Genomic DNA, 26,776 nt, shown 5'->3' on the forward strand with positions numbered 1-26,776 from the left:
TTTGATTTTTTACCTAGTTCACCTCCTGGGCTAAATTATGATAAATTGACAAATGTTGAGAATGGTAATGATTTTCATTACTATAGGCTTTTTCTAAATGATCAAGTACTTGATTTACTTGTAAATGAAACCAGTAGATATGCTAACCAGCGTCTTCAGGCAATTTTAGAAGAACATGACAAGTCACACTCAATGCTAGTCAATTGGAAGGACATGTCTAAAAATGAGATCCTAACCTTTATTGGATTAGTTTTATGGGTGGGTTTAGATACCAAACCAACTATCAGAGATTACTGGTCAAGCAATGTACTATATGCCAACAAAGTGAGTAAGATAATGCTGAGAAACCGCTTTGAGACAATTTTGGCACTTATTCATTCAGCTAATAATGAAGAAGCCTACAATGATTGCCTACACAAAGTGCAAGGCCTAATAAATCTTATGGTTGAGGCATTTCAAAGCCTGTTTGTTCCAGACAAAGCTGTCGCATAGATGAGACAATGGTTCCTTTTCGTGAATGAATAAAGTTTTTGCGAAGAAAAGGCATAAATATGGTTTGAAAATTTTTAAACTTTGTCTAAAGGGAGGCTACACTTTATCTTTGAAATTGTATGGGGGGAAGGAGACAAATCCTAATAATCAAGAGGGTACTCGGACCACTAAAGTTGTTATGGACTTAATCAGGCCAATAATTGGGGAAGGACAAGTGCTCTATACAGACAATTTTTATACGAGCGTCAACTTGGCACACTCTCTCAATAAGGAAAAAACTCACCTGGTTGGCACTCTTCTCAGGAAGCGAAAGCACAGCCCTGTGGAGGTTACAAATGCTAAGTTGGCCAAAGGAGAAATGATTGGGAAACAAAGTAATTCTAAAATTAATAATGGTAACACTACGGGAAATCATAGAATAGAAGAAATTCAAAAAAAGGAAGATGCGTTTCATGCTATGAAAAATTTTCAATAACTGATGGTAGAAATTACGCTCAAAAGCATACATCACAAGTTCGCACGACCTGCCCTTCATGTCCACAAAAAAATTCATGTATAAAAATGTTTTTTTGATTATTATAAGTGCTTCAAGAAATAGTTTTTGTGTCAATACAAAAGAATGCTTTTCTTTATACATTATTTCCTAAGTGTTTCTAATGTAATAAAACTAATAAATTTGCTTTCCATGTATCTTATTGTTTTTTTTTCCTTTCATATTATGATCTTTTATTTCATAAAACTTGTAACTGTTTCACTTTATGTTTTCATACTACAATTTTCTAACAAAATCTAAAACATAAAACAAATTTTCTTCATTGTTAGTTTTGTTGTTAGTTACATCAGTTGAGTATTTCAGGAATACTCATGGGCTTGGGTGACATTTTCATTGCAAAACTCTTATATGGACCATGATTATCTATAAAACGCTCACCTATAAAAACAAATATTTGAAGAAAAGAAATTTAATCTTTGTTTTTATATCAATTTTGGAACACTAGAGAGTCCAAAACTGAGTTAAAAAATAAAGCCCAAGATGATAACTAAATTACAGAATAAAATTTAATAAACTCTCATTCCTTGGGTATGTTAGAGGAATTCTAAAAAAAGGTCTGTAATTTGTTAAAAAATGTGAAAAGTATTTTTCAGTAATAAGTACAATAAATATTAAAATATTTTTGCATTTATTGTAGTTTTTTTTTTACTCCAAACAGGTTCCAGTCCCAGCCAACTCGACTACCAATACTTTTTAATATAGCTAATAATACTTGTATAGTAAATTTTTCAACCAAACTAAAATTTATATGAAAGTGCTGATTTTATTTTTGTTATAGATTTACACAAAACTTATCATTATTCAGAAGAGATATTAATGATTCACTAAAAGGACCTAATATGACAAGCAATTGGGTTACTGATATGATGACATCATAGTGACTGCTTGATTCTTAATTGAAGACTGATCTATCGTGTGAAGAGTCTGTCTGATGCATGTCTGTTTGGTTGATGTTGTTTGCCAGTGCGGTGTGCATGTACAAGTGCTAGTGCAAATCTGCAAAGAAAATAAACAATAAATAAAAAAATAACAAAAAGTGAAAAGCTGTGCATATGATGCTGATCGTTTTATTTTATATACTTGTGAATGTGTGTACGTGGTCTAATGATTTTTTCCTTGCCTATTATTTGTTTCTATAATTATTAACTTTAATGAATAGTTTTTATTTTATCAAAAAAAAGTAATAAAAATAAACTTGTATAGTAGAAAACGAAATGAGATTATCAGTTAATAGGTGATATAATAATAAAATATAATCCTAATAAATGATAATCATGTATAGTCTGTTAAATAGACAAATATATTTGTTAATAATGTAATAATTATTAATTTGGATTATATCATTATTGTTTTATTACCATATTGTTTATTTTTTTGCAGCTGTAAGTGTGTGTTAATAAATTAATATTATTTATTTGTGTTAAATTTTATTATTTTGTTACAAAAAAAAAAATAAAAATAAATGAATGCAATGATACTATTTCAGTTATAATAATATAAACAAACAAAAGTACTGATAAACTGCAAAAAATAATAAAAATAAGTATTACTTTTTATTATTTAATGTTTGTTTTACATGTATCACATTTTCACAAAGTAATTGAATTATCACTATTGTTAAAACAGTTCATTATAATATTCATTTTCGTTATATTTTTTCCAGCAAAAAATTTGATTTGTTATAAACATTCCAGTATATTGTTTCTCGTACAATTTATCAATGATAAAAGTACATTTTGTTGTATGAAATGTATAGTCCATTCAATTCTTTATGTTATGTTTTTAATGAACCAATCGATCATTGAGTAAATGTAAATTATAATTATTCTACTATAATTTTTTATAGTGATGTATTGTTTCATATAAATTTGTGTTCATATTTTATGCTACATTTGTACATGTATATTTTATTTTATTTATTTATTTTTGATTAAAATTGTTTTAATTAAATTATATACTAGTTTTTAATCTGTTTTAAAATAAGGAAATTCTTGTAATTGTTAATCTCACCGTTCCATTTTGTAAAGTTTTATCTACTGTTCTTTGATCACTTCACTGTATTATTTAGTTCATCATTAAATGGTTTGTCGTTATGTAAAGTGAAGATTTGATATGGATTCAACTGAATTAGGAGTTTCTTTGTGTATTAGAATATTAGACCTTATCAATTTTTACTTAAAATCCAAGGATGTTTCATCTGAAATTCAAATATTAACTCTTCTGGTTTCATCTCTTACTGCTTTTATTTTATGTCTTTTTTTATGACTTGGATCTTAAAAAATAGTTCTATATGGTACTGTTCTGTGTGAGTGTATGTGTTTCTAAATCAGATTATATTAAATCAAGGAATTCTTAATCTTTAAACATAATGAATTTATGAAGGAATTTACTTTTTCATTAAAACAGTTTGTTTCAATATTGAAGATTGAAGCCCACAAAGGTTATACGTAATTACAAGAAGGAAGATATTTTTTTAATATCCTTTTGTTATTAGTTTTTTATTATTACTGACAAGAAATATCATTTAATTCATTTTTTTTCAATCAATTTATATAAATGACATATAAGTGTGTTGAATATTAAATGCAGTATAAAAATTAAAAACAGTAACTTTTTTGTCATGTACATTTAAAATTGTATATTATCATGAATGTATAAAAATGTATATTTTTTCTTGTTTAATTTACTCTAAATTGCTATTATCTCCTTAATCATTGGAGTGATTACTTATAAACTGAGAGCAGTATTCATAAATTTATGAGTATTATATTTAGATGAGATAAATATATTTTTATAATCATTGTGCTTTAGGCATTTTTATTTTTTACATTAATTCTTATTGAGTTAATTAGTCATTGTTGCTTGATTAAATATTTTGTTTTGCTTAAAAAAAAAAAAAAAAAATACATTGAGCAGTAAGCACTGATTGGATATAAATGAGGCAGTAGCATGATGATAGGAATTATAGAACAACATGATATTCATTCAAGTCTGCAACACTTAATAAAAATAATAAAACAAATGTTCATTCATATAAACACTGCATTCATCTAAAAAGTAATTATTCTATTATATCTATTTCAATGCTTGTCTCGGCAGATCCAAATTATAAATCCATTTGACATCCCAGTCTTGAGAAAAATTGAAATCTAGTATTTGTGTAATAATTTTATTCATTGCTGAAGAATATCGGGTTTTCCCTATTAATAAGCAGGAATCTAATAAAGATTCTAATAAAAATTGAATTTAAAAAATTATAAATCTTCAATTAGCATTTTTAAGTAAAAGTAAGTGTAGGTTTTTAGTAAGATGTACAGTGTTATCGATACAGGTAATAAATAAAAATTTTACGTATGGTTTTCTAAATAAAACTGAAAAAAAAATTATTTAAATGTAATTGTTGATTTTGTTTATTTTCCAGTTCAGTGCATTTATGTAGGTGATAGTTTGTTAATAAATTTTCCAATCACATTATCTAATAAAATTTATTTTCTCACAATTACTAATAAATCATGTAATTGAAATATCTTAACTGAAGAATTTGAAGCATAGAGGCAGTGGATATTTTCTCATAAGTCTTACAAATGTTAATTCAAATAGTTGTAAAGGAACTCCAAAGTTTTAAACTTAAAATAATTATTACTAGTCATTTAGTTAGGTTAAAGTTTCTGTTTCTTTTAGCATGTCTGTAATCTTGATTAAAATTACTCAAAAGTGGCATGATGATGCCATGGCAGAAGCAACAGTGAGTTTATTTAAATGAAACTAAATCGATAGCTCATGTTCAATCAAACTTCTGGTATGATGATTTAGGTGGTCCATTTCCCTACATATTAGACTATTTAAAGAGAAATCACTGGGAGGCTGCCAGTGTCATAAGACAACATGGAAAGACTCAAACTTCTTATACTCATAGTTTGAAATAATTATCATGACTTTATACAGTTAGATTTTTTTTTTCTATTAAGTTGGTATGGGATAGAAGGATCAACATACATTACGTTAAATGGCATTAGACATTTGATTTCCAAGTATGTGTGTTTGTGGAAGAGAAGGACCACAAATCCTGACATTGCATCTCTTGATTTTTAATATTCAGCAATATTGAAAAAAATTATCTGTTCAAAGAAAATTTGTGATTTGACCATCTTGAGGAGAGAAAAATCACAGCTACTACAGCTGTGATTTTTCTCCTGGCTTGATAAGGATAAGTAAATAAATTGACTTATCATTTTAATATATGTATAGTCAAGAGTGTGAAGTAGAAATAGTACACATTAAAATCTCTTAATGACGTTTTTAATTTTGGTGTTAATTCTCCAATTGACATTTTAAAACTCAATTTTGGAGTCAACTGTATGTTAAGGAATCTTAAGGAACTGTATGTTAAGGAAAGGCCACCTTAATAACCTTTTAAAGTGAAATCTAGTCAAGACCCGTTTTAATTCACTTTTTTTTAATGAATTCTTTATTGTTTGTTTATAAGACAAACATATTAGTTTCATCATTAATTAATTAATAAACTCAAAGCTACAAAATGTACAAACAAAAATTAATTGTGTTCCTCTATTACAGTTTTCAACCAAAACATCTTAAGAAATTTATGTGGGGGGAGGTAATAATCATATGTATGGTGAACAGGTTAGACTTTTTTTTTTTTTTGCTGCAACATGTACAAATTAAGATATTGCATTTAAGCATCCACAAAGGAATATTTAAGTTGAATGATGAAAAAATGATGATTATTAGTCAAGTAAGAGAGATTAAATTCACCAAGAAGTAGATCGATGAATTTTTTCTTAAATAAAATGCACTTGTATTTTTATGCAGTGCTCTCCATAGTTATACTGTGCCTAATAGGAGATTTGACAGTAGGCATAACTACATTGCATTGCAGGCATACTCATGGTATAATAAGGAATTATTTCGCCTACCATATAAATTGCACTTTCACCTTTTCTAATAAGTCTACTTTTTTATTTATATAAAAATTACTAAGCATGAATCAATTATTTTTATGTTTAAAATCACTTTATTATTATGTAAAATAATCATATATACATTAATCTCATTATGTATGTAGTCTTCTAGAATGTTTAAAACTCATGTAGTGGAACATATTTCAGTAGTAAACAAGATTAAGTACCCATCGTAGAAAGTATTTATGAATACATTATTTCTTCAAATCAAAGAAAGTTTATGAATAATAGTGTTTCTACATTAAGAACAAAGTTGTATAAGGAGTTTTAAAGCTATTTAATATCTCAACCTTGTTACAAATAAAATGAGATGTAAGAGTAACTTACTAGTGTTCAGTGTGAGGAGCTTTTGTTACACAACACACCCAACTGATAGAATTTCATTCCATATTTTAACCAGAAAACTTGGAGTAGTGGAAGCAACAGCTGCTTCAGCCCTGTGCCTCAAATTGGAAAGATCAGTAGGTAGCAAATCAAACTGCACCAGTCTGAGAACACTTCATTCAACTAATCCCATACAGAGTTATGCCAGTGAGCAGGTGCATGCATTATCTTGTTAAATTAAATTAAATTACATTCATAACCAGAGGGTTATGAATGTAGCACATCCAAATAAGCAACTTCTGTTACACTTGCTTCAGTGAAAAAGAATGGCCTGTAGACTTGCCATCAGGGTATCGCACAAAAACATTTAATTTTCAGAAGTCCCTTTTGCATTATAAGAATTCATGGGGATTTTTAGACCCCCGGGATATGGACATTAAGTACATTAACTTTTCTAAGATGTGATATTGACTTTTCATTAAACACAATATGATAAGAAAGTCAGCACAATAGCACAGTCGATAAGCTTCAAACCCTATAACAGCTGCAAAATGTAGAGATGTCTATGTAAGCATTTCCTTAAACACCACACTGGCATTGCTAGTTTGCGGCTGACCTCTGTAACAAATTTTTGTATTAAATACACGTAAGCAGTTTAACATGTACAACATCTTATTCAGAAATCCTCAGTTGTCTTTTCTTTAACCAGACATCTAAAGCATGGACTTATAAAAAACAGCTAAAAGATAATGTCCTGTAAATATCAGAATATGAAATGGCTAAAGGCTGACGTGTTTGTATCAGGCTGGTTGAGGAGATTAATAATTGATTAAACGAATTTACAAATTGTTTACATGAACAATGTTAATGGTAGAATATGTAAATAAAGTTGAGTTATTTATTTTCTGATTAGCTTACTAATTACTCCAGAAGTCCCAGTCAGGCATGGCATTTTCATTCACTACAAAACTGCCATTTCATCTCATCCGCTGAAGCAATACCTAAAGGTGGTCCTGAAGGCTAAAAAAAAGTAGCTTACTAATTAGTTAAAAGTTTTCAGTATTTCTTCTTGTCTTCAGTTGTTTGGCTGTACTTTTATATTTAATTTTATTCTGCACCAGTGTGTTAGCCTTAGCACATAAACAATTAACTCATAAAATCATTCTGCCTCATCACTTAACTTTCATGCATTCTGTGTTTGTCTTCCTTCACTATTTTTACTATATCTTGTTTAAACTTGTTTTTCATACTCTATCAAACATTCTAATGTTTAACACATTCTGACACACATCTCCAAAACCTCTGCTGGTTTATTTTTGTTGATTTTCTGTTTGCCATTTATTTGCTGATAATATTGTTTTCTACTTTTTTGTCAAAAAATATTAAAATGTTTTATAAAAATGAATTTTTATCACTTAATGTTTTTATTTGTTGACTTCATTAAATACTTCTGAAGAGATCTGTAAGTGTTCTCTGCTTCTTCAGAACATTGTTTTATACAAAAAGTGAAAATATAATTAAAAAATATTAAAACTTCAGAGAAGTAAGTGTATTTGCATTCTCAATCAATGAAATAAAATGAACTGTTCTGCTGCTATTAGAGTCTTTTTGTAACAAAACTAATTTCAATATCATAATGTAAATATATTTTTAAATATCCTATTTAAATTATTGAATTAAAATTAAATATACTTTTATTTCCTCTGAAGCCAATCGCATTCAAATTTTACTTGTTAATTAATTACATTTTTCTTCCTTCTTTTTTTATTTTATGCATATTTTCCAAATATATGTGATCTAAATTTGTTTATATTGATTTCTTCTAGCATTGACATATTTTCTTTGTTTGAAATTATATGCTATTTTCCCTAATCTGATCAGCATTAATTTTTTTAGTCTATTTATGTACCTGTAAGTATTCGTGAAAAGGATTCTATTTTGTCATGCCTGTGTAGAATATTTTATTTCTGCTCTACACATTCTACTTTATAAACTCCTGCTTTATTAAAAATATTAGAATTAGACTTGTTACTATTTTATTTTTTTATTGTTAGTTTTAAAAGTAATTTTATTATTAGTTAAATGTTTTTTGAAGAATTTATATGTGTTGGTATTATAATTTAAAGGAATATAAAAATAACTTTTTGTTTTAACTATGTGAATTTTTTCATTTTATTTTTATATTTAAATTAATAATTTTTAATTAATTTATTTATTTAAATAAATCTATTTGTCCTTTTTATTACAGCCATTTTTAGTTGCTATTATTTTGTTAAATTAGATTCTTAATTTAACTCTTCTAATTAAACATTATATATTACTTAATAGGGTTGTAAGTAGCAAAAGTAGTTCAAAATGCTAAATGAAAGTAGTAAATGATAAAAACTAATTTTTACGGAATAAATTTTATTTATCGTTTTTACTAATTGCTCCTGGGATACAATTTCCTAAATTATTTATTGATATAATATTATGTTTTCAATTTTGGCCTTTTTATTTTGGTTTGTATCACAGTTTGTCCACAACGTTTTTAAGAGCAGTACTACTGCCCACTTCAGGTATTGTTTTCTTAGTCGTTTAACAAATGATTTTTACTATTCTGTTCATTCTCATATTTTACATTTTACTACTGTGTTATTATTATTTATTTTTATCATTATTACTCAAGTGTTTTCAGCAGAATGACATTATCATCAAATTTTCTGTTTTTAAATAAAAGATTCCTAATTTAAAAAAATTCAAAATATAACTTTATTGGAAAAATGTAAGAATTGGTAATTTTTGGTAAGAAAAATACCTGGTAAGGAGATAATTTTTTTAATTTCTAAACTTGTGTTCCATATTAGCAAGTTGTTTTCTCCATAAAGACTCACTCTGGCTTATGCCAGGAGAGATGGCTTTCGATATTATTACTTCATCCATATTTTATATTTTACTAAATCTAAAACTTGTGTTACATTATGTTTCCTATTTAATAACTTCTCACTACCCTTGTCGGTATTGCATTTACCTTTACTTTATTATTTATTTTACTTTTGTTACGTGCAAACTGTTTGAGGTTTGTCAAGTAAAATCCCAAACTTTTTAATTATTGTTAGGTAGCGCTGCTAATAAAACAAAAACATGTGTATCATTCTCTGATGTAGTGTTAGTATCGGAGATTAGCCTAAAGAATACTCTTTAACACAATATTTTACTTAGTCGTCACACTACATCTGTCAGTAAGTATTATATGTGTCTGTCAAATTTTATTACATGTTAAATAAGCACTTATCAAAAGCTGCAAATTTATGTGAAATTTTATGTTAAATTGGAAAAATCCATTTTGTTTGAAATGTTAAAAACAGCATTAGGAAATGAGGCTTTAAGCTGGACTCAATGTATAAGCAGTGGAAAGTTGGAGAAGTCATTTAAGGAACCAAAGAATATTACCGTGAACTAATAAAATGTGTTTCTGAGTCTTAACAAAAATAAAGGCCTGACGCTCCATACTTACAATGTGCATGTACATATATAATATTGATCTATTACTTTTTTGCTTAAACACAAATTAACTACGCAGTATGCCAAACAAAGTAGTACAGAAATGCTTGAAAGAATGGAAGAAACATTGGGAGTAATTTATTCAAATTGGAAGGAACTACGTTTGATGCAACAAGGCCAAATAGTGGAAAATGTTTTATTCAATAAAGGTGGGTAAGTACTGAACAAATCTTTTATTTTTCCCCAATAATGAATGTAAGACCTTTCATTACCTTAAAATTTTTCTCCTTTGAATTTACCCGTAATTATTTTTTTTTAATAATTCTTGTTTTAATTTTCTGAAATTAATTAACAGTCCTGGAGATACACTTAACTTTTTTTCGCTTCCTGATTCTTGTAGAAGTTATAAATAAGCTCTTTTTCTATATAATTACAATCCCTTTTTTTTTAATGCAGTCAGTTTTCAATATCTGCTATCAAATTTATTCATAAATATATACATTTCATTCTATGCCATTGTATGTTATATAAAGATTTAACCAATTCCATATGGATAGATTTCTTTCTGAAACTAAATTGTTTTTCACTGAAAACACTGCAAAAACATAATTTCTACATGAAACAAGTATTTACAATGAAATACAGGGTCTGAATGATTTGTTCTTTCTATCATGTAAAAATATAAATATGAAAATAAGCTACAGTAATCTAAGACCTATTTCCCTTGCTTTCCTTTTTATGAAATGTTTAAAACTACAACCTGGTATTAGCCAAATTTTACAAATTCTTCAGTTGACTAATATATTATTTTGAAAATGTTATTGATATATAATAAGGTAATGGTAGAGTTGCCAGTTTAGACATTAAAGTGGTGGAAGAGAGAGTTGATATGAAAAAGATGAATCGGTAAACTGACTGGTATTTTACTAAAACATATTCTCATTTTACACACTCTTAAGAGTGCAGTTTTGTGGAATATTTTTTGTTGGTTAGAAAATTACCTTTTTGTTTTAACCCTTGTTTGGAGCTATCATTGTTTCATTAATTCTTATTTTTTTCTAATAAATTTACTGAAAATACAAAATGTAATGAAGCCATATTGTAATTTATTTTTTCAAAATGCTATTAATTTATTCTAAGATATTTACAAATGAATCTGCTTAAACAGTATTTCAATAACTTCTTAAAATATATATTTCTTTTTTTTTTACTTTTTTTAGACAGGGAGTTTCTAGTAGTTTAGATGCTACTTCTCCCTTCTTAAAATCACATTTTTCTTCTACGACTTATACTTCAGTCAATATTCTATTTATTCAAAAATTTATTTATTAATATGAAGGGACCTCTTACGCAGAATTTTCATAAATATTATATGGTATCTGCCTTTTCACAAAAACTGCATGCCTTAATTAAAATGGCACCACTTATATTTTTTTGCTGCTTGATATTGCCACATAAGCTTGACACTTGTACGTGGGATATGAAATGGAATTTTGTAGCATTTAAAAAATGCCATGCCTGACCAGGATTTCCAGTTGAAAGGCCACGAATACTATATTGAAATATCTTGAGCGATTCTAAAGTTAATACAAATCACAAGAGAAAAAATTTAACCTACATCATGACAAAAAAGTATTTTGTAAGGAGAGTTAATTTGTATGATGACCTAGAAGTTTTGGAGAACCTTGTCAACAAGATGAATTGAGATCCCTTGTAGTCAATGTATACATTGACTACAAGTAATATACATAGCTTATTACTTTGTTTGAATTATTAAGCCAGAATATGTAATCGATTGAAACTCAACAACAGATATAAAATGTAATTCAAAATTATTATATCCTATGTAATTCATATTCAAGTATACATCTTTACTTTACTTTCTGCCTTCTATATAACTTTGTCTAGCAATCATCACTTATGGATATGTTAGATAAAATGAAATACAATTATTATACTCTATGCCTTTAACCATGTTTGAAGGAGTTGAAATGGATACAAGATAATTGTTAAATTTCTTACTGAGCCGCTATTTTCACTGATAATTCAGCAACATTGTCAAAATAGATCTAGATTTATGAATAGTTCTTTGCTAGTTAACTCTAGATTATAAAAATGAAAGGTGAAAGTTTCTATCGCTTAGTAGTTCAGGAAATCATGATTTTCCATAAAATTAATATGCATTTTATTCAAAGATGTCGCAGAACATCTTTAATTAGTATGATTTGGAGATTTCTGTCAATTTTAATACTACAATACTGAAAAAAGAAACTGTTAATTGACTGAACTCCCTTTAACAAACATTAATACTTTAAAAAAAAAAAAAAAACTAATGAGCAGTGGACAACAAAATCTGGAACATTTTGGTTTGTAAGAAGTATTTTTAGTATAAATGACATGAAGAAGTCATAATTAAACTATTTTCATTGATGTTTATCAGTTGAGAACATGTGATTTAATTAAGCAATATTATTATGAGTTTTGTTTGTAAAAGTTGATTTTTGTTGCAGATTTGTAATCATGTTTAATGCTATAATTTAAGTAATAGAATTTTTATGACAAACATTGATTTTAATGGGAAGGTTATTGCACGTTAGTGATGATAAGAAACATGGTGAGGGAGAATGCCATTTCGATCATCTTTGAATTTTATGTTTCTCAAATCTATAGTTATTTCAATAAAAATATAAATGACTAATATAGATTGCAGGTGTGAAATAATATAGTCTGATGTAATCCAAAAATGTTCATTTTTTTATAATCACATAGTTTGTATTATAATAGATACTTTTTGTTATAGTCCCATATGTTATAAATTAATAAAATAGTGATAATAACAAGATGTAAAATAAATCAACATACTTTGTTCACTGTAAGAGTTATCAGTAACTAAACACAGATTTGCTGCAGCATAGGCTTTGCCTAAAAATTAATACCTCCTGATATCATCTAATAAAAAATAAAATTACTTTTAAAAAAAACAATTATAAGCATTATTATGATCGTTAATAAAAGAGCCGAGCTGCCCTATACTTTTAGTATACAATTCAATTCCTCACAATTTTATTAATAAACAAAAATATTTGACAGCTCTTATGATATTAAAGATTATTCTATTTTTTACATTCTCCTAACCAAATTTGGTAATAAATTTGAAAAAAAATAAAACCTATTGATTCAACATTATTTTACTTATCTATTGATATGAAGGAGTTCTTAGACAACTATCGTCTTTTTTAAGACACTGGTCATCTTTTGATTCTTGTCATTATTGTTAAATCAAGCTAACTGCATCACTTACAAGCAGTTATTGATAGAAAGTTATGATAGCAAAACTGTATAAAAGAAATTATAAATTATCAGAAAGATATTTGATTTCTCTGTCCAGTGATATAATAAAAAAATCTTGTAAATTTTATTTATTTTCAAATAATGTATCAGATTATTTTCTAAACTAACTTAGATGTAATTTCTGAAATGTACATGGATTTACAAATAAAAATTAATGCACAAACCTAAAACTTTTTTATCCCTTTTCTCATCATCAGCATAGTTTTTGAGCTGAAATTTCTGTAGATACAAAAGATAAATTAAAGAAATCATATTTCTTTTCACCGATTACAGAAAACCTTTTCATTGAAATTACAAAAACCATGGAGACTGCTCATTTTTTATTGGACTGGAAACTTGAATGTGTTGTTTTTTTAAATAAGCTGTTTTTATTTTCTTCTCTACTCATTTATATTCAGTGGTAATTGTACTCAACATGATAACATATTTGTACTCTTTAAGATTTGTCATCAAATCAATTTTTACATGTTATACTTCTTTTCATTTCTGAAAATAACCCAGGTGCCCAAATAATGTACCTAACAATGGTTTTCTAGCAAGAATTTTCTTAAGTCTTCCTTTTTTGCTAGTTTCCCTTAGAATCACTATTTCAAACTTTATGCAATCAGCTAACTTTTAACATTCTTCATTTCATATTTTAAAAGCTTTTATTCTTCAACTTTTCTCATTTATGAGTTATTAATATACCTAAATTATTTTAATTAACAACATATCTCAGCAGTGGTGGCTCATAGCTAAAATTAATGGGAGTACTGCTCCAGAAAATTTTTTCTGGGCCTTTTCAAGGCCATAGTTAAAGTTTTCTGTAAAATAAAAGAACTGGAAAAAATGAATAGAATAGCTGGAAGCAGGATAATAATCTAATTCTACACTTTATTACATTCAAGAATATGGTACACAGTTTTACAGCACATTGTGCTTAAAAACCGTTTTCGGTTTAATCAAATAAATAATAAAATGTCAATATAGATAATTTTTTTATTATTATTAGATAATAACTTAATAAAATGTCCACTTAAAAACACTATAGTCCAATGCTACTTAATTTATATTTCTATGTCCACAGAAACAAATACATAATTAGTTTTTACTTCTCTTTTGCCTGTCCAGCGTGTTTTTGGACAGATGTAGCAATCAAAGAGCCTATACTTTCTGCCATTTGATCACTACTAAAAAAACAACTAAACCACTTTCATATTGCTTCCACTGACTAAATTAGTACAAGGAACGTTCCATATACATGCAGAGTAAAAAATTTACTACCTTCCACCAGTACGGAAGGGTTGGTATTGCAGGAGCGACAGTGCTCTCTCTCCCTCAGCCTTGCGTACAGCTTCCTATGTGCATAACAGCCAGACCATGCCGCTGGAACTGTGAAGCGCACCATACAAAGATTTTTGTTCTTTTTATGAACTGGGGGATGGCTACTTCGATTAAGCTTAAGGATTATATATTGTATGAGTATGAAGAAAGAATTAAAAAAACAGACTCATTATATTAAATGTTATTGATAATATCAACTGAAAATAGGGGATTCTGCAGTTCCGCAGTGCCTATATGCAAGCCGCTACTGTAACTCAGTGCCACATCATGTTGAATTTTTTATGAAAACATTACTCCAAAAAAATTGACAAGAACTCTAAATTAACTGTCCCAAATTTTTTATATTTCTTTTGTTATATGAAATTATCATAACAAACTATTGTTTGTATAATCTACAAATTAAACTGCTTTTAAATTAAGTTTAATAATAATAATATGTCATTCTTGCTCCAATTTCATTACAGCATTCGAGATGGTTTTCGTCCTATTTACCTGAATAATATTTGGATTATTTATTTTCCACTTATTTGGCTGGTTTGGATCTCTTTTTTTATTTGAGAAAAACCAAGTTAACAAGATATGTCAAACATTTTTGTTATGAAGGAACTATAAATTTATTTTCACAATGTATGGGGTTGAGAACAAAGTTATCAGATATTTCACAATGTCACTGAACAGGCTGTATGATTATTGCAGCTACTTTGCAACATTGCTATCTGATTGTCTTTAATTATTGTTTATTAAGATTTATTACCTTCTGTCAGTTACGGTGAACTGGAAACAGTCGATAAATACATCTAGATTAAAATTGTGAGACCAACCAAAAAAATATTTTAATAAGTAATCAGTCTGTTGATGTTCTCTTAATTCATGGACAATACTTAAAAGTCTCCTTGTGGTTAATGTTGGTGCCCATCTGACACCCAGTAGCATCACATCTTTTTTAAATTTCAAAGATTTTGCAGTTCTCTTAATATTCAAGCTGGCAGTTACAATCAGCTGGATATGTTTTATCAAATTAAAACATGAATTGAATCCTGATTTTAAATACTAAGGATGTGGAGATTGTGGCATTAGGACCTTCATAAAGTCAGAAACATTTCTAAGACAAGATCAAAACAAACAAAAAAATCCAATGTGATTTTCCTTAGAATTATTATATGTCTAGATGAAAAAATGAATGCTCACCTTAAAGTCTTTTAAATTCTATTCAAAATTTTCTTACTTTTTTAAATAAGAAGCTAAAATTAAACATGAAAAAGCCTAAATTTTATCTTTATAAAGTCTGTCAATTTGTCACTAGTGTGAGGAGTAATTCATTTCTGCCAGTGGAAACAATAAACAAGAAAAGTTCAGGTATATTTATCTGAAAATACTGAGCAATAGATTTGAAGAATACTTTGTCTCTGTCTATCAGAAATTTAACAGTCTGAATAATGATGAAATACATTTGATAAAATGATATCATTTTGCTGATTCTCAGTATTTTAGTGTTGAAGTTATGAATTGTCATAAAGAAACTTAATTTGAGATCCTCTTTGGGTTTGGGTAGAATTCCTTTTTTTCACTTTGAAAGTAATAAGAAAATTTTTTACTCTTGTGCTGACTTCTTTGTTTATTCTAAGTCTTAATTTTTCTCAGTTTCTGTCCTTGGGGACAGAAACTGGGAATAATTAAATAAAGTACATCTAAATAAAGATAATTAGATGTACTCCAAAGTACATCTAAATATCTTTAAAAAAATTATATTTTTATAATTATAATAAAAGTAAACAGTCTATAAAAAAAATGGTTTTATGAGTGGTAAGTCTACTACCACCATCTTATGGGTTTACTATTAACCAGAAGAATGAGGGAAAGTATATACAGTTTACTTGGATTTTCAAACAGCACTTGATAGATACCAAACCACCAAAGAAAATGGAAGGATTTAGTTTCTATGTTGGTTTAGGTAGGTGGACTAGATGTTATCCTGCTGCCAATGCAGCTCTTGCAGCAGCATTGCAGTACCAATGCTGCTCTTAATTTTCATCATAATATTGGGGAAAACATGGAATATATCATGTAGCAATGTACAGATATGATGTCAAATTGTTCCAACCCATTTTTAGAAAGGAAAATCATTTAGTTACAAAAGCTTTAGACAAATGGAATCAGGCAGTAATTAATTGTCTCTCTTTCAACTTTAAGTCTTCTCAAGAGAAACTTAACTATTCATTTTTCCTGTATAAAATATCGCTATCAAGGAACATCAATCAGATGATTAAATGATTTCAGAAATATGTATTTTTGTCTTAAAATCGAAGTCGTTCTACTTAGTTATGGAGTTACACATAAGCATGCTAATTTTTAAATCTGTAAACTGTCATCAACATGTTTTGATAGATCTGGAATATTCGTATCTAATTCATATTTCTTCATGACTGCATCTAATTCATATAAATTCTATCTTCAAGTTCAGGTAAAAAGCAAGAAAAGGGTTCAATTAATTTAGAATTACATTTTATTTTTTAATGTGGGAATGTGTAGCTCTATACACTCCTGTTGATAGATATATTATGCTGACCAATAATTGTAAAATTAGAGTTGATATTCTTCTACTCCAATAAGTTAAACAAGTAATTGAGGAAGGTTATTTTTATTTAGAACTGATTTATTTCTTAGTTTTATTTTCAATTCTAGCTCCAATCTACTCTCTCTATTTGGATCTGTCCATTGTTTTTTTTTTTTTTTTTACTTCAATGATGAATTGTTTTTATCAGGATGTAAATTATTAAAATATATATATATATATATACACACACAAAAATTATATATAATAACTTCTGTTTTTTAAATATTGTTTTCTTTTATGTTCATATGACCAAATTCTATAGCTGGTCTCCTTTAAATTGTCTGAACACCATATTTTACAAAGGCCATTAAAGTTGTGTAACACTATCCTTCTTTGGCTACTCTTTATACCATTCTGTCCTGTTCTGTTCCTAGAGAGAATTAAAGCAGTTGTAAGGGTGATGTAGAAGGCCACCACCAAATATTACTTTCCACTATTCAAGACAGTTAAAAAGTAGTTTAGGGGAGAATACAAAAACAAATTTAATATGCAAAACATACCTATATTTTGTGCTTTGAAATTGTTGTTCATAGTAAATATAATAACAGTAATTATCAATACAGTACGGTAATTTGTATTGATCACCTTATTTCATTTTTCACTTAATTATTTTAATAAACACACAAGACTCTTCTTACATACATACACACACTCACACATACATACACAAAATAATAAATTATTGTATCATAACAATTATTATTATCATTACATCAGAAACAGATAATCATTATAATTTATAGAAATTAATAACAATAATAACAACATATGACTTTTGAAAATTACAGTAACAAAATAATTTATAAAAATTATTTTATAATTTCTTAGTGTTAATCTCAAATATATTATATGTTTATGATAAAATCAATTCACAGTCTTAATTCAACTTGTATATTTTTTAAAATTATTCCAGTCAAAAATTAGGCTGGCTAGAATTAATAACATAATTTGATAAAAATAATAAACAAGAATGATTCTAAGTTTTTCACACATAAATTACTTATGTGTAAAATAAATATATGTTTAATTTTTCTTCAAACACCCAAACAGGAACAACATACAATTTGTTTTTTTTCAGTCTTCAATAATTTATCTATTTATTTATTAACTTATTTATACAAATAATAAACAAAAACGTATTTTTTTTAATAACAGACAACTAATATAAATTTAAATATAATAAAATTAATAACAGAAAATTTTCCTATCTAATTTATCTGGTTTTATCTATCACAAAATAAAGAAGTAAAGCTTGGTACAATTAGTTTTGAACTAAGTTTAATAATTCAGTTTTAAAAGTTATACTTATTTAGAAGAAACTATCTTTTTTCTTTTAGAAATAGCAATTTCTTTCAACTGTATCAAAAGTTTACAACAAAAAGGTAACAGCTTCTGGCATGGTTGCAAAGAAAGTGTATTTATGTATAAAGTTGAGAACATTTTGATGAGTACCAGAACATAGCGTATAGAATAATAAATAATGAATTAGTAATGATTGTTATATATGGTTATGAAATGCAGGACTTCTTAACTGTATTAAATAATTATTTAAAATAAAATCGCATTTAAAAAAGCTTACTGTTTAGACAAAAGCAACAAACCTCATCAAAAATAAATATTATAGAATGGTAGAACAAAATATTCTTTAAGAAAATAAGTCTACTTATCAAGTCAAAGAGAATAAATAAGTAACCTCTGGAGATTAATATAAAAAATAATCAGATCATGGAGTACGAGATTGTAAGTACTGTGAAGAGATAAATGCAGAGGTGATGGATATAAAATATAGAAAGACTTAACATGTATGTGAGCAAGAGACAGAAAAATCGCTAGTGAAAGAGAAACTCAGATGGATCACATGGGAAGCTGATGTATACTGTATGTCAAAAAGTTGATAAGCTTTTGGATTTATGTCTATTACTGTTAATGAAACTTCTATTATCTTACACTTAAACATTATTAGTATTAATATTAAATAGCGATTGCTAACCAATAACTTTGTACTGATCATGTTACTTTTTTATTTTGTGGGTACTGAGTGAGTAGGTATTGAGTAGTCTACAAGATTTACCTACAAAATCAGTACATAGAATTTCTATTTCTTTATTAAAAAAAAAAAACCCAACATAGAATAGATTAAGCATGAAGCCTTACATATGTAAGCCTAGCATTTTTTATGGTGCATTAAAAAATTTACTATTAAAAAAAAAATTATTCCTACTAAATAAGTACCACAAAAAAAAATTACATGACTTAATAATTTTTTAAATATACGAGAAAATTATATAAAATAAAGATAAATATACACAAAATTATAACTATTTTTAAAATATAACAAATTATTTAGCTATAATAACTAAGATCCATTACCACACACAAAAACCTAATCTAAAAAACAAATTAGTCTAATTCACTAGCTCTAATAAATTTATAAAATTATATCTTGTTAAATGTTTTCTAAACAAACAAATTCAAACTTAAATTATTATTATTGTCATTTGTACTGTTATAATAAAGAAACTAATATTCATCAAAATTTCAGTACATATATATATATAAGATTATTAAAGCTGGCCTATCTTTTTTTAATTTAAATGTAATTCTACATTTAAATAAACTTTATAAAATACAAACTCCAATTTAGATTTAGTTAATCAGAGAAGTTGAATTCAATGACACCTTTTACTCACATTTATTCATTATATCTCAATGTGACAAGTGATTTCTTTTCAAGACAAGTTTGTAAAATTCTAAAAGTTATAATCAGCAGCTATAAAAAGAGAAGCAGGTAAACACCATTTAAGATTACAGAAAATAAACAAAAAAAAATATTAACAACCCGTTTAAGTTGATTAATATTTTTGAACTAGAATAATCGAAGCAGATGTATATGTATACTTAATAAGGATAAATGTATGTATACGAGGTCTGTAAATAAAGTAATGAGTTGGTTCAGAAAAACCTTTTATTTACAATCCAATTACACATGGACTCTATCACCTTCAAAATAGTTCCCTCGAAAAGCAACGCAATGCTTCAAATGGTTTTCCCACTCTTCATAGCAGTGTTGAAACTCAGAAACTGGTATATCCTTCAGATAGTCAGTTACATTTTTTTTTTATGTTACTGTTCCAAAATGGTGCCTTTGAGGTGTTTTTTTAAAGTAGGGAACAGGAAAAAGTCACAGAAACATAAGTCAGGTGAATAAGGTGGTTGAGGAACTACAGGAATGTTTTTCTTTGCCAAAAACTCATTAATTGAGGGTGCAGTGTACTCATTTTTGTAGCACACAACAAAAACTTGTTTCACAAAAAGTTTGTTTACATCTCACGTGGCAACAATAGACTAAAATATTAGTACCTAATAAAAATCAACTATTCATATAACCATATGTTTACTAGTAACTTTACAGTGTTGCCAATTTGGCTGCCAAAAAATCTATTCTCAATAATTTATTTACAGACCTTGTATAATGTATAAACATATATTTAACAAAAATATCCTCAAAGACTGAATTATGCAATATTATTATCCTGTTTTTAATTTTTCTAGTATTTATGCAATTAACTGGCTGTTTTTATGTTAAGGACAATAATAATTACAATATCAAATATCTTCATAGATATAAAACAAAGATACTGATGCTCTCCTTCTTAAACAAAGATTGAAAAGGTGGTGCTTATTACTTTGCAATTAGTTTACTTCTGGAAAGTACTAAATTTAATAATCATGAGTCAGAAGTTGAACAATTTTTTTTTAGAAATAAATTCAACTCCTTTGATGGATGTTTCTCCTGCTTTTAGGGTTTTCAAATTTGTTTTATATTTTATTAGTCTTTCTGTGGCTAAGTTGAGTGTAAATAATTATTTTTAAGGTAAATAGTTACAACCAAATCTTAAAAATATATCAAATTTCAATGTTTTTAATGAAGTCTTAATTTTAGTGTAAATTTTGTTATAAGTTGACTAGTTACATGTTACTTAGAACAATTTTATATTATAAGAAATAAATAGAATATAATATACCAAAGTAGGATTTAAAACTAAAAAAGAGCTTTATGAAAGAATCAGTATATGAAAAAAAAAAACAGAAAATAAAACTTAAAAGTAGTTTGAATGAATATAGTAATCCTAAAAAAATTTAACAAAGCTACTACCTACTAGATTACATAATGATAAAAAAAGTCACTCTTTACTGGTAAATTTAAATAAAAAATAATAAATGGCTATTTTCAATTACTTTAAACTTGAACAAACAACACTTTTATTTTTTCAGTGCACAGGTTCTTTCCTAAAAGTAAAACTGCTTAGTTTTTATTGCTTAGTGTTGCATTATTATTTACTTAGAAATAATCTAATAAACAGATTTTCTGGAGCCAGAATTAATTCTTAGATAAATAAATATTTATTCTGGGAAGCAGATAATAAATTATAGATATGTATACTTTATGAAAATTTTATCATTTTTCATCTAGACCTACACCCATTCTAAAAATTGAGACCAAATTAAGAAATTAAGTAGTACTATCTATTCACTAGAATCTTTATTAACTGGTTTATAATGTGCTCATAATTATCTAACAATTAACAAAAATTCAATCAACAGAATTCAAAAGCTGTTAATTATTACATAGTAATTAAAATCATAATAAATACCAGTATTAAATAAAATATTCTGCAAAAAGATATAAACAGTTTTATGTGTTAACAGATTATGTATTTTAATAAGTATTCACATACATTTTCATAATCAAGTTCATTAAAAGATAATAATTTTCTTTTCTGGAATAGTAAAATTAGAAAAACAAACCTTCACAACCTGATCAAAGAATAACATGTAGGGCTTAAAAAGAAGTTAAAGTTAGTAATTTATATACAAGAACACAAATATCTTTCATGAAGATAATTTTTCTAGAACTAATAGAAAAAAATAAAATGAAATATTGATCGATTCGTACTTCGTTTAAGAATTTGCATACCTTAAATTATCTCAAAACAAATACTCACTTAAAGCAGGGAAGTGAAACAAAACTATTTTCACGTTGTTTGAAGAATTCTGATTTTTATTCAGAAAATTCCAATAATAACAAAGTCCAAATTAATTAAGGTGATTCTTGAAAAAATTGAATGGAAAAAACATTCTCTAAAGCAACAAAGATGGATTCCTTTCTATATTTTGAGATTACACTGCCTCACAAGAGGCTGTAAATTCAAAATTGCAGTTTAGCAGTTCGTCTTGTCTAATCGCGCATTGTTTACTCCAGTAGCATGTTATTAATTAAGCCCCAAGTAACAAATTTTATTGCTAAAATTAATTTTAATAATAAAATACTTAACTTTGAAACCATCAGTCAATTTAATTAAAGTAACCAAATCTTTAATCAAAACTGAACCAGTACATGTCTGATGTTCATTCACCAGTTGAGTCAGACAATTCAAAAATAGACCCCTTGTATACAACCCACACAACATGACCCCTTAATACAAATAAAAATAAAAATAATCATTCCATAACAGCTTTTTGAGCACAGAAACAAACTAAACAGCTGGTTTATTCACAGTTATGAATCAGGAACTGTAAAACCATATTAACCTTACAGAATGGCTAAAAGTATTAGTATTTTATATAGTTTAATAAACCTACCAATCACTGTTTTTTTTTAGTTTTTGCAGTATGCACAGTTTCATTAAGTGAAAAATATAAAATCAGCTAAGTGTTAAACTTTTAGAGAGATATTCTCAATGTGAAAAGATTCGTAAAACTTAAGGAAAGAAAAAAGTAGCAAGTGTTCTTCATGTAATTTATCATTATAATAATTCTACAGCTATGATGCTTATCAATAGGTTATTAAAATTTATTAAACCTTTACAATAATTTATGTAAATTAAATAATACTAGACATGTTTGCACTTTAGATGGTAGTTGGGGCTTACTATTCCAGATTCTAACTATGCAAAGAAGCTGGTACAGGGATGATGAGTTATTGACTCCTTGATGGTTTTTAATGAGGTCATGTAACTGACATCTTCTTAGCCCTGATTGTAATTCCACAAAACATTGAGTAGTGTCATACCCTCTGGTAGTATCGTACCTATGATGTCATCATCACTATCAACTAGAAGAAACAAGGTATTCTTCTGATATAGTTTCTGTAGTCTATGGAAAAGATTAAATGCCATTCACACTCTATAAACAGCTATATGCATTCTATGGTGCTATGCCAAAAACAACAGATTTTGTTTAGCAAAAAAAATATCAAATGATGAGTTTATTTTATTGCAATAATGACAGATAAAACCATGTGTTTTAGCTTTAAATATAGTATACTTATAACAAATACTTAATTGTAGCTGTTAATAAACTATAATTATAAATTATTTAAGGGCTAACAAGGGAAAATTATAAAAATAAGCCTCTCTTTCAAGTGTTCTAGCAACTTTTTTAAATTATACTACAAGGTAAAATTAAATTTTATACTGGTGAAAAAATACATTTGATGTTCAAAATCTTAGAATTTTAACAAGAAATTTCATTGGTTTTCACACAATGACAAAGGAACAAATTAATTCAAGCTGTAATAATTGCATTAAGAATGAATGAACTAAACATGTAATATGCTAACACCAAAACTTATGCAACTGATAACCCCATTTAACAGGCAATTCAGCAGAAGGAAGTTGTGCATATATTGTCCATTAATGCAGTAACATAGTAATTCCTTTAAAACTCAATGCTTCGTTTTCAATCACTAAAACGATTATTTTCTCTTTTTTATTAATCAGTATTATATGACAAAAATGTGAGTACCTAATAAAATTAACTGGCTAATATTATCAACAATATAAATAATGAATAAAATAAGTCAATGAGTTTTAAAAAATGTATATATATATTATTTAATTAATAAAATGAAACTTACCTAGCTGCATAACCTATTGAAGTTACATTATATAACCATCCACTACTGAAAAGGATGTATAAAACTTTATGACCCAACACCAAGTAAGATTTTATTGTGACTGAAGAACAAATTAAAAAAAAAATTAACATATTCAGTCCAGACCTCACAAATCACACATGACAGGTAGATGCTTGCTTTAAACAAACAAAGTGAATCATAAGAGACTTAAATTAGCTGTTTCTTTGTTTAACACTTTATTTTTGAATATGTATGAAACTATATTATATTGTTACATAAATAAAATACATATTATTGCCTCCCATGTACACAGTACCAAGCAGCCAATGCATCCTGCCGGTGATACGGAACTTGCACCAAAAAAAGAACATCACTAAAAAAAAGAATTAACTAAATTAACAGCAATAAATGTGTTAAAATAACTATCGGTAGCTAGAAGTTTCTCATTTAGTACCTTAAATAAACATAAATATTATTATTAATTATTCCTGTTTAATTAACACAACCATGATATACTTTTCTTTCAAAAAATATGTCTTTTTATAATATAATTGAATAGTAACAACTTATAAAAAAATATTTTTATTTCAAATCAAAATAATGAAGAAAAAGCTACAGCTAGCATAGAATGTTACATAATGAATGAGCTAAGTAAATAATACATAAAATATAACTAATCCATTAAAATAATACTAATATAAAATGTAAATAATACATAAAAATATTTTTATTTCAAATCAAATTAACGAAGAAAAAAGCTACAGCTAGCATAGAATATTACATAATGAAGGAGCTAAGTAAATAATACATAAAATGTAACTACTTTGATAGGCTTGGCTTAATAGTTAATCTACTATCAGTGACAAAATATGGGTAACAGAATTACACAAATAATGACATCAAACTAAAGGTGGGTTTGAACATTATTAATTGGCAGAATTCGGTATTACCACAAAACTTAGCAGAATTGAAGAAGTGTAGCCAAGATCTATGATGATATGGCAAGTTTCTTAGCTCCTAAAAACATCAATCATTTGGTTATAATTGATGGGATATAATTAATATATGATAACAATATTATGATTAATCTGCTAGAAACATTTGTAGAAGAATAATATTACATAGTGTAATTAAATTATCATTTCTTATTCAATAGTTTGATGCACAATCCCATTTTTTTCTATTTTAACTAATTTTTAAAAATATTTGTAATAATTAAAAATTCTCAGTTATTCTATTCTCTGCCTCCCAATATTGTTTTTACCCTGCACACTTCTAATGATAAATAAGTGAACCCTTGGTCCTAATGTAAAACCCACAAACAGATATTTTTTTATGTATTTTTTTTTCAAGATTATTATTTGTTCCTAACTATTATTATCTAACTATTCCTTCAAAATTCTTATGATACATCTAATTTTAAACATTTCTGACATCATATCTCAAATATTTCTAATATTTTAAATGCCTTTTTGACTTTTCTTACTACCTATATATTACTACCATAAAACACGACTAAACAAATATACAATTTTTTTTTCATATACCTAAATCTTACTAAGTATGCACAAAGAATCAAAGTTAAGGATTTAATAGCTTTGGAAATAATAATGTGTAGTTATGCAATGAAACATAGAGAGTAATGACAAGGAATGAAGAAATGAAAATAGTGCCAGGTAAGGAATCAAAATTGTTTTTCAAGGAATCGGTTAGTTTTCCGCAATATAACTACTTACAAATGCAATGTTCACACGAAAAAGATCACAGAAACTTTAAAGAGAATACTCTCGTGAACCTTGGCATTCAACTTGTAAATAACCTTTGCTAGGCTCAACGCAATGTGCAGTATACAAAACCCAATCAAACTTTTTTTTTTTGTTATGTAAACAAACAATAAAAATAACATTCTATGCCTTCTATTAAAAATATATTCCTTTTATTAATTAGATTAAATAAAACTTTAGTAATAAATTTTATAAAAAAATATTATTACAGGATAAAACCTAAAAGAATGACCAAAAGTAAAGGCCAGCATTAATATTACATCATCATGACAAAAATATTACTAACAGTAATAATAAAGTACCAATAGCTACACACTTCTTATCTTAAAACAATAAAAACATAATAACTGGTCATGGACAGATTTAGTTCTTTTTTAACAACAAAATTAATCAACATTGATCCCATGGCACCACAGTGTTATTAAAAAAAAAATGTACAAATATGATACATAAATAATAATCTATCTAACTATCTATACATGAATATGATTATCATATCACACAGTGAAATTTTAAAATAGATATAACATTACACAATACAAATTGTATACACTAAACATCAATAAAATAAAAACAATATTTAACAAATTAATTATAGTTCTTATAAAAAGCGTTAAATATAATAATCCGTATTTTCTTTTTTTAGTTAATTAAAAACATATCTATTAAATATATACTATTTTAACACAATAATCTTTAAAAACTACTCTATAACAACTATTTACTTTTACCCATAAATTTAACGAAAGTCCAGAAACACACTGAGAAGTTAATAAACACTAGTTAACTAATAAAATATGTATTAAGTATGATCTTATAAATAATTAAAACGATCTGTTTGTATTCAAGCACCAATCTTTATTTATAAATTACCATCAGGTAATGAATTTTCTGTTATTATGTATTAATTAATAACAGATTTATTAATTCAACATATAACTAGAATAATAACTA

General features: G+C 26.7%; 1 protein-coding gene and 1 long non-coding RNA gene across 3 annotated transcripts in view; one reads left to right on the forward strand and one right to left on the reverse strand.

Moving 5' to 3' along the window:
* Ranbp16 (Ran-binding protein 16) overlaps positions 1-3,850 on the forward strand; it is an 85,471-nt gene extending 81,621 nt beyond the window's left edge. For both annotated transcript variants that reach the window (XM_075366806.1, XM_075366807.1), the window contains exon 22: positions 1,824-3,850. In XM_075366806.1, the coding sequence (XP_075222921.1) occupies positions 1,824-1,923 (100 nt within the window). In that variant the 3' untranslated portion in view covers positions 1,924-3,850. The remainder of the gene's footprint in view (positions 1-1,823) is intronic.
* Positions 1,904-26,776, reverse strand: LOC142325272 (uncharacterized). The gene is made up of 3 exons (XR_012756508.1): positions 25,775-26,776; positions 24,039-24,214; positions 1,904-2,041 (listed from the first exon to the last, which is right to left on the reverse strand). It is a non-coding gene; the product is annotated as an uncharacterized LOC142325272 (long non-coding RNA).

This window comes from Lycorma delicatula, chromosome 5 (assembly GCF_047948215.1).
Source record: "Lycorma delicatula isolate Av1 chromosome 5, ASM4794821v1, whole genome shotgun sequence".
NCBI lineage: Eukaryota > Metazoa > Arthropoda > Insecta > Hemiptera > Fulgoridae > Lycorma > Lycorma delicatula.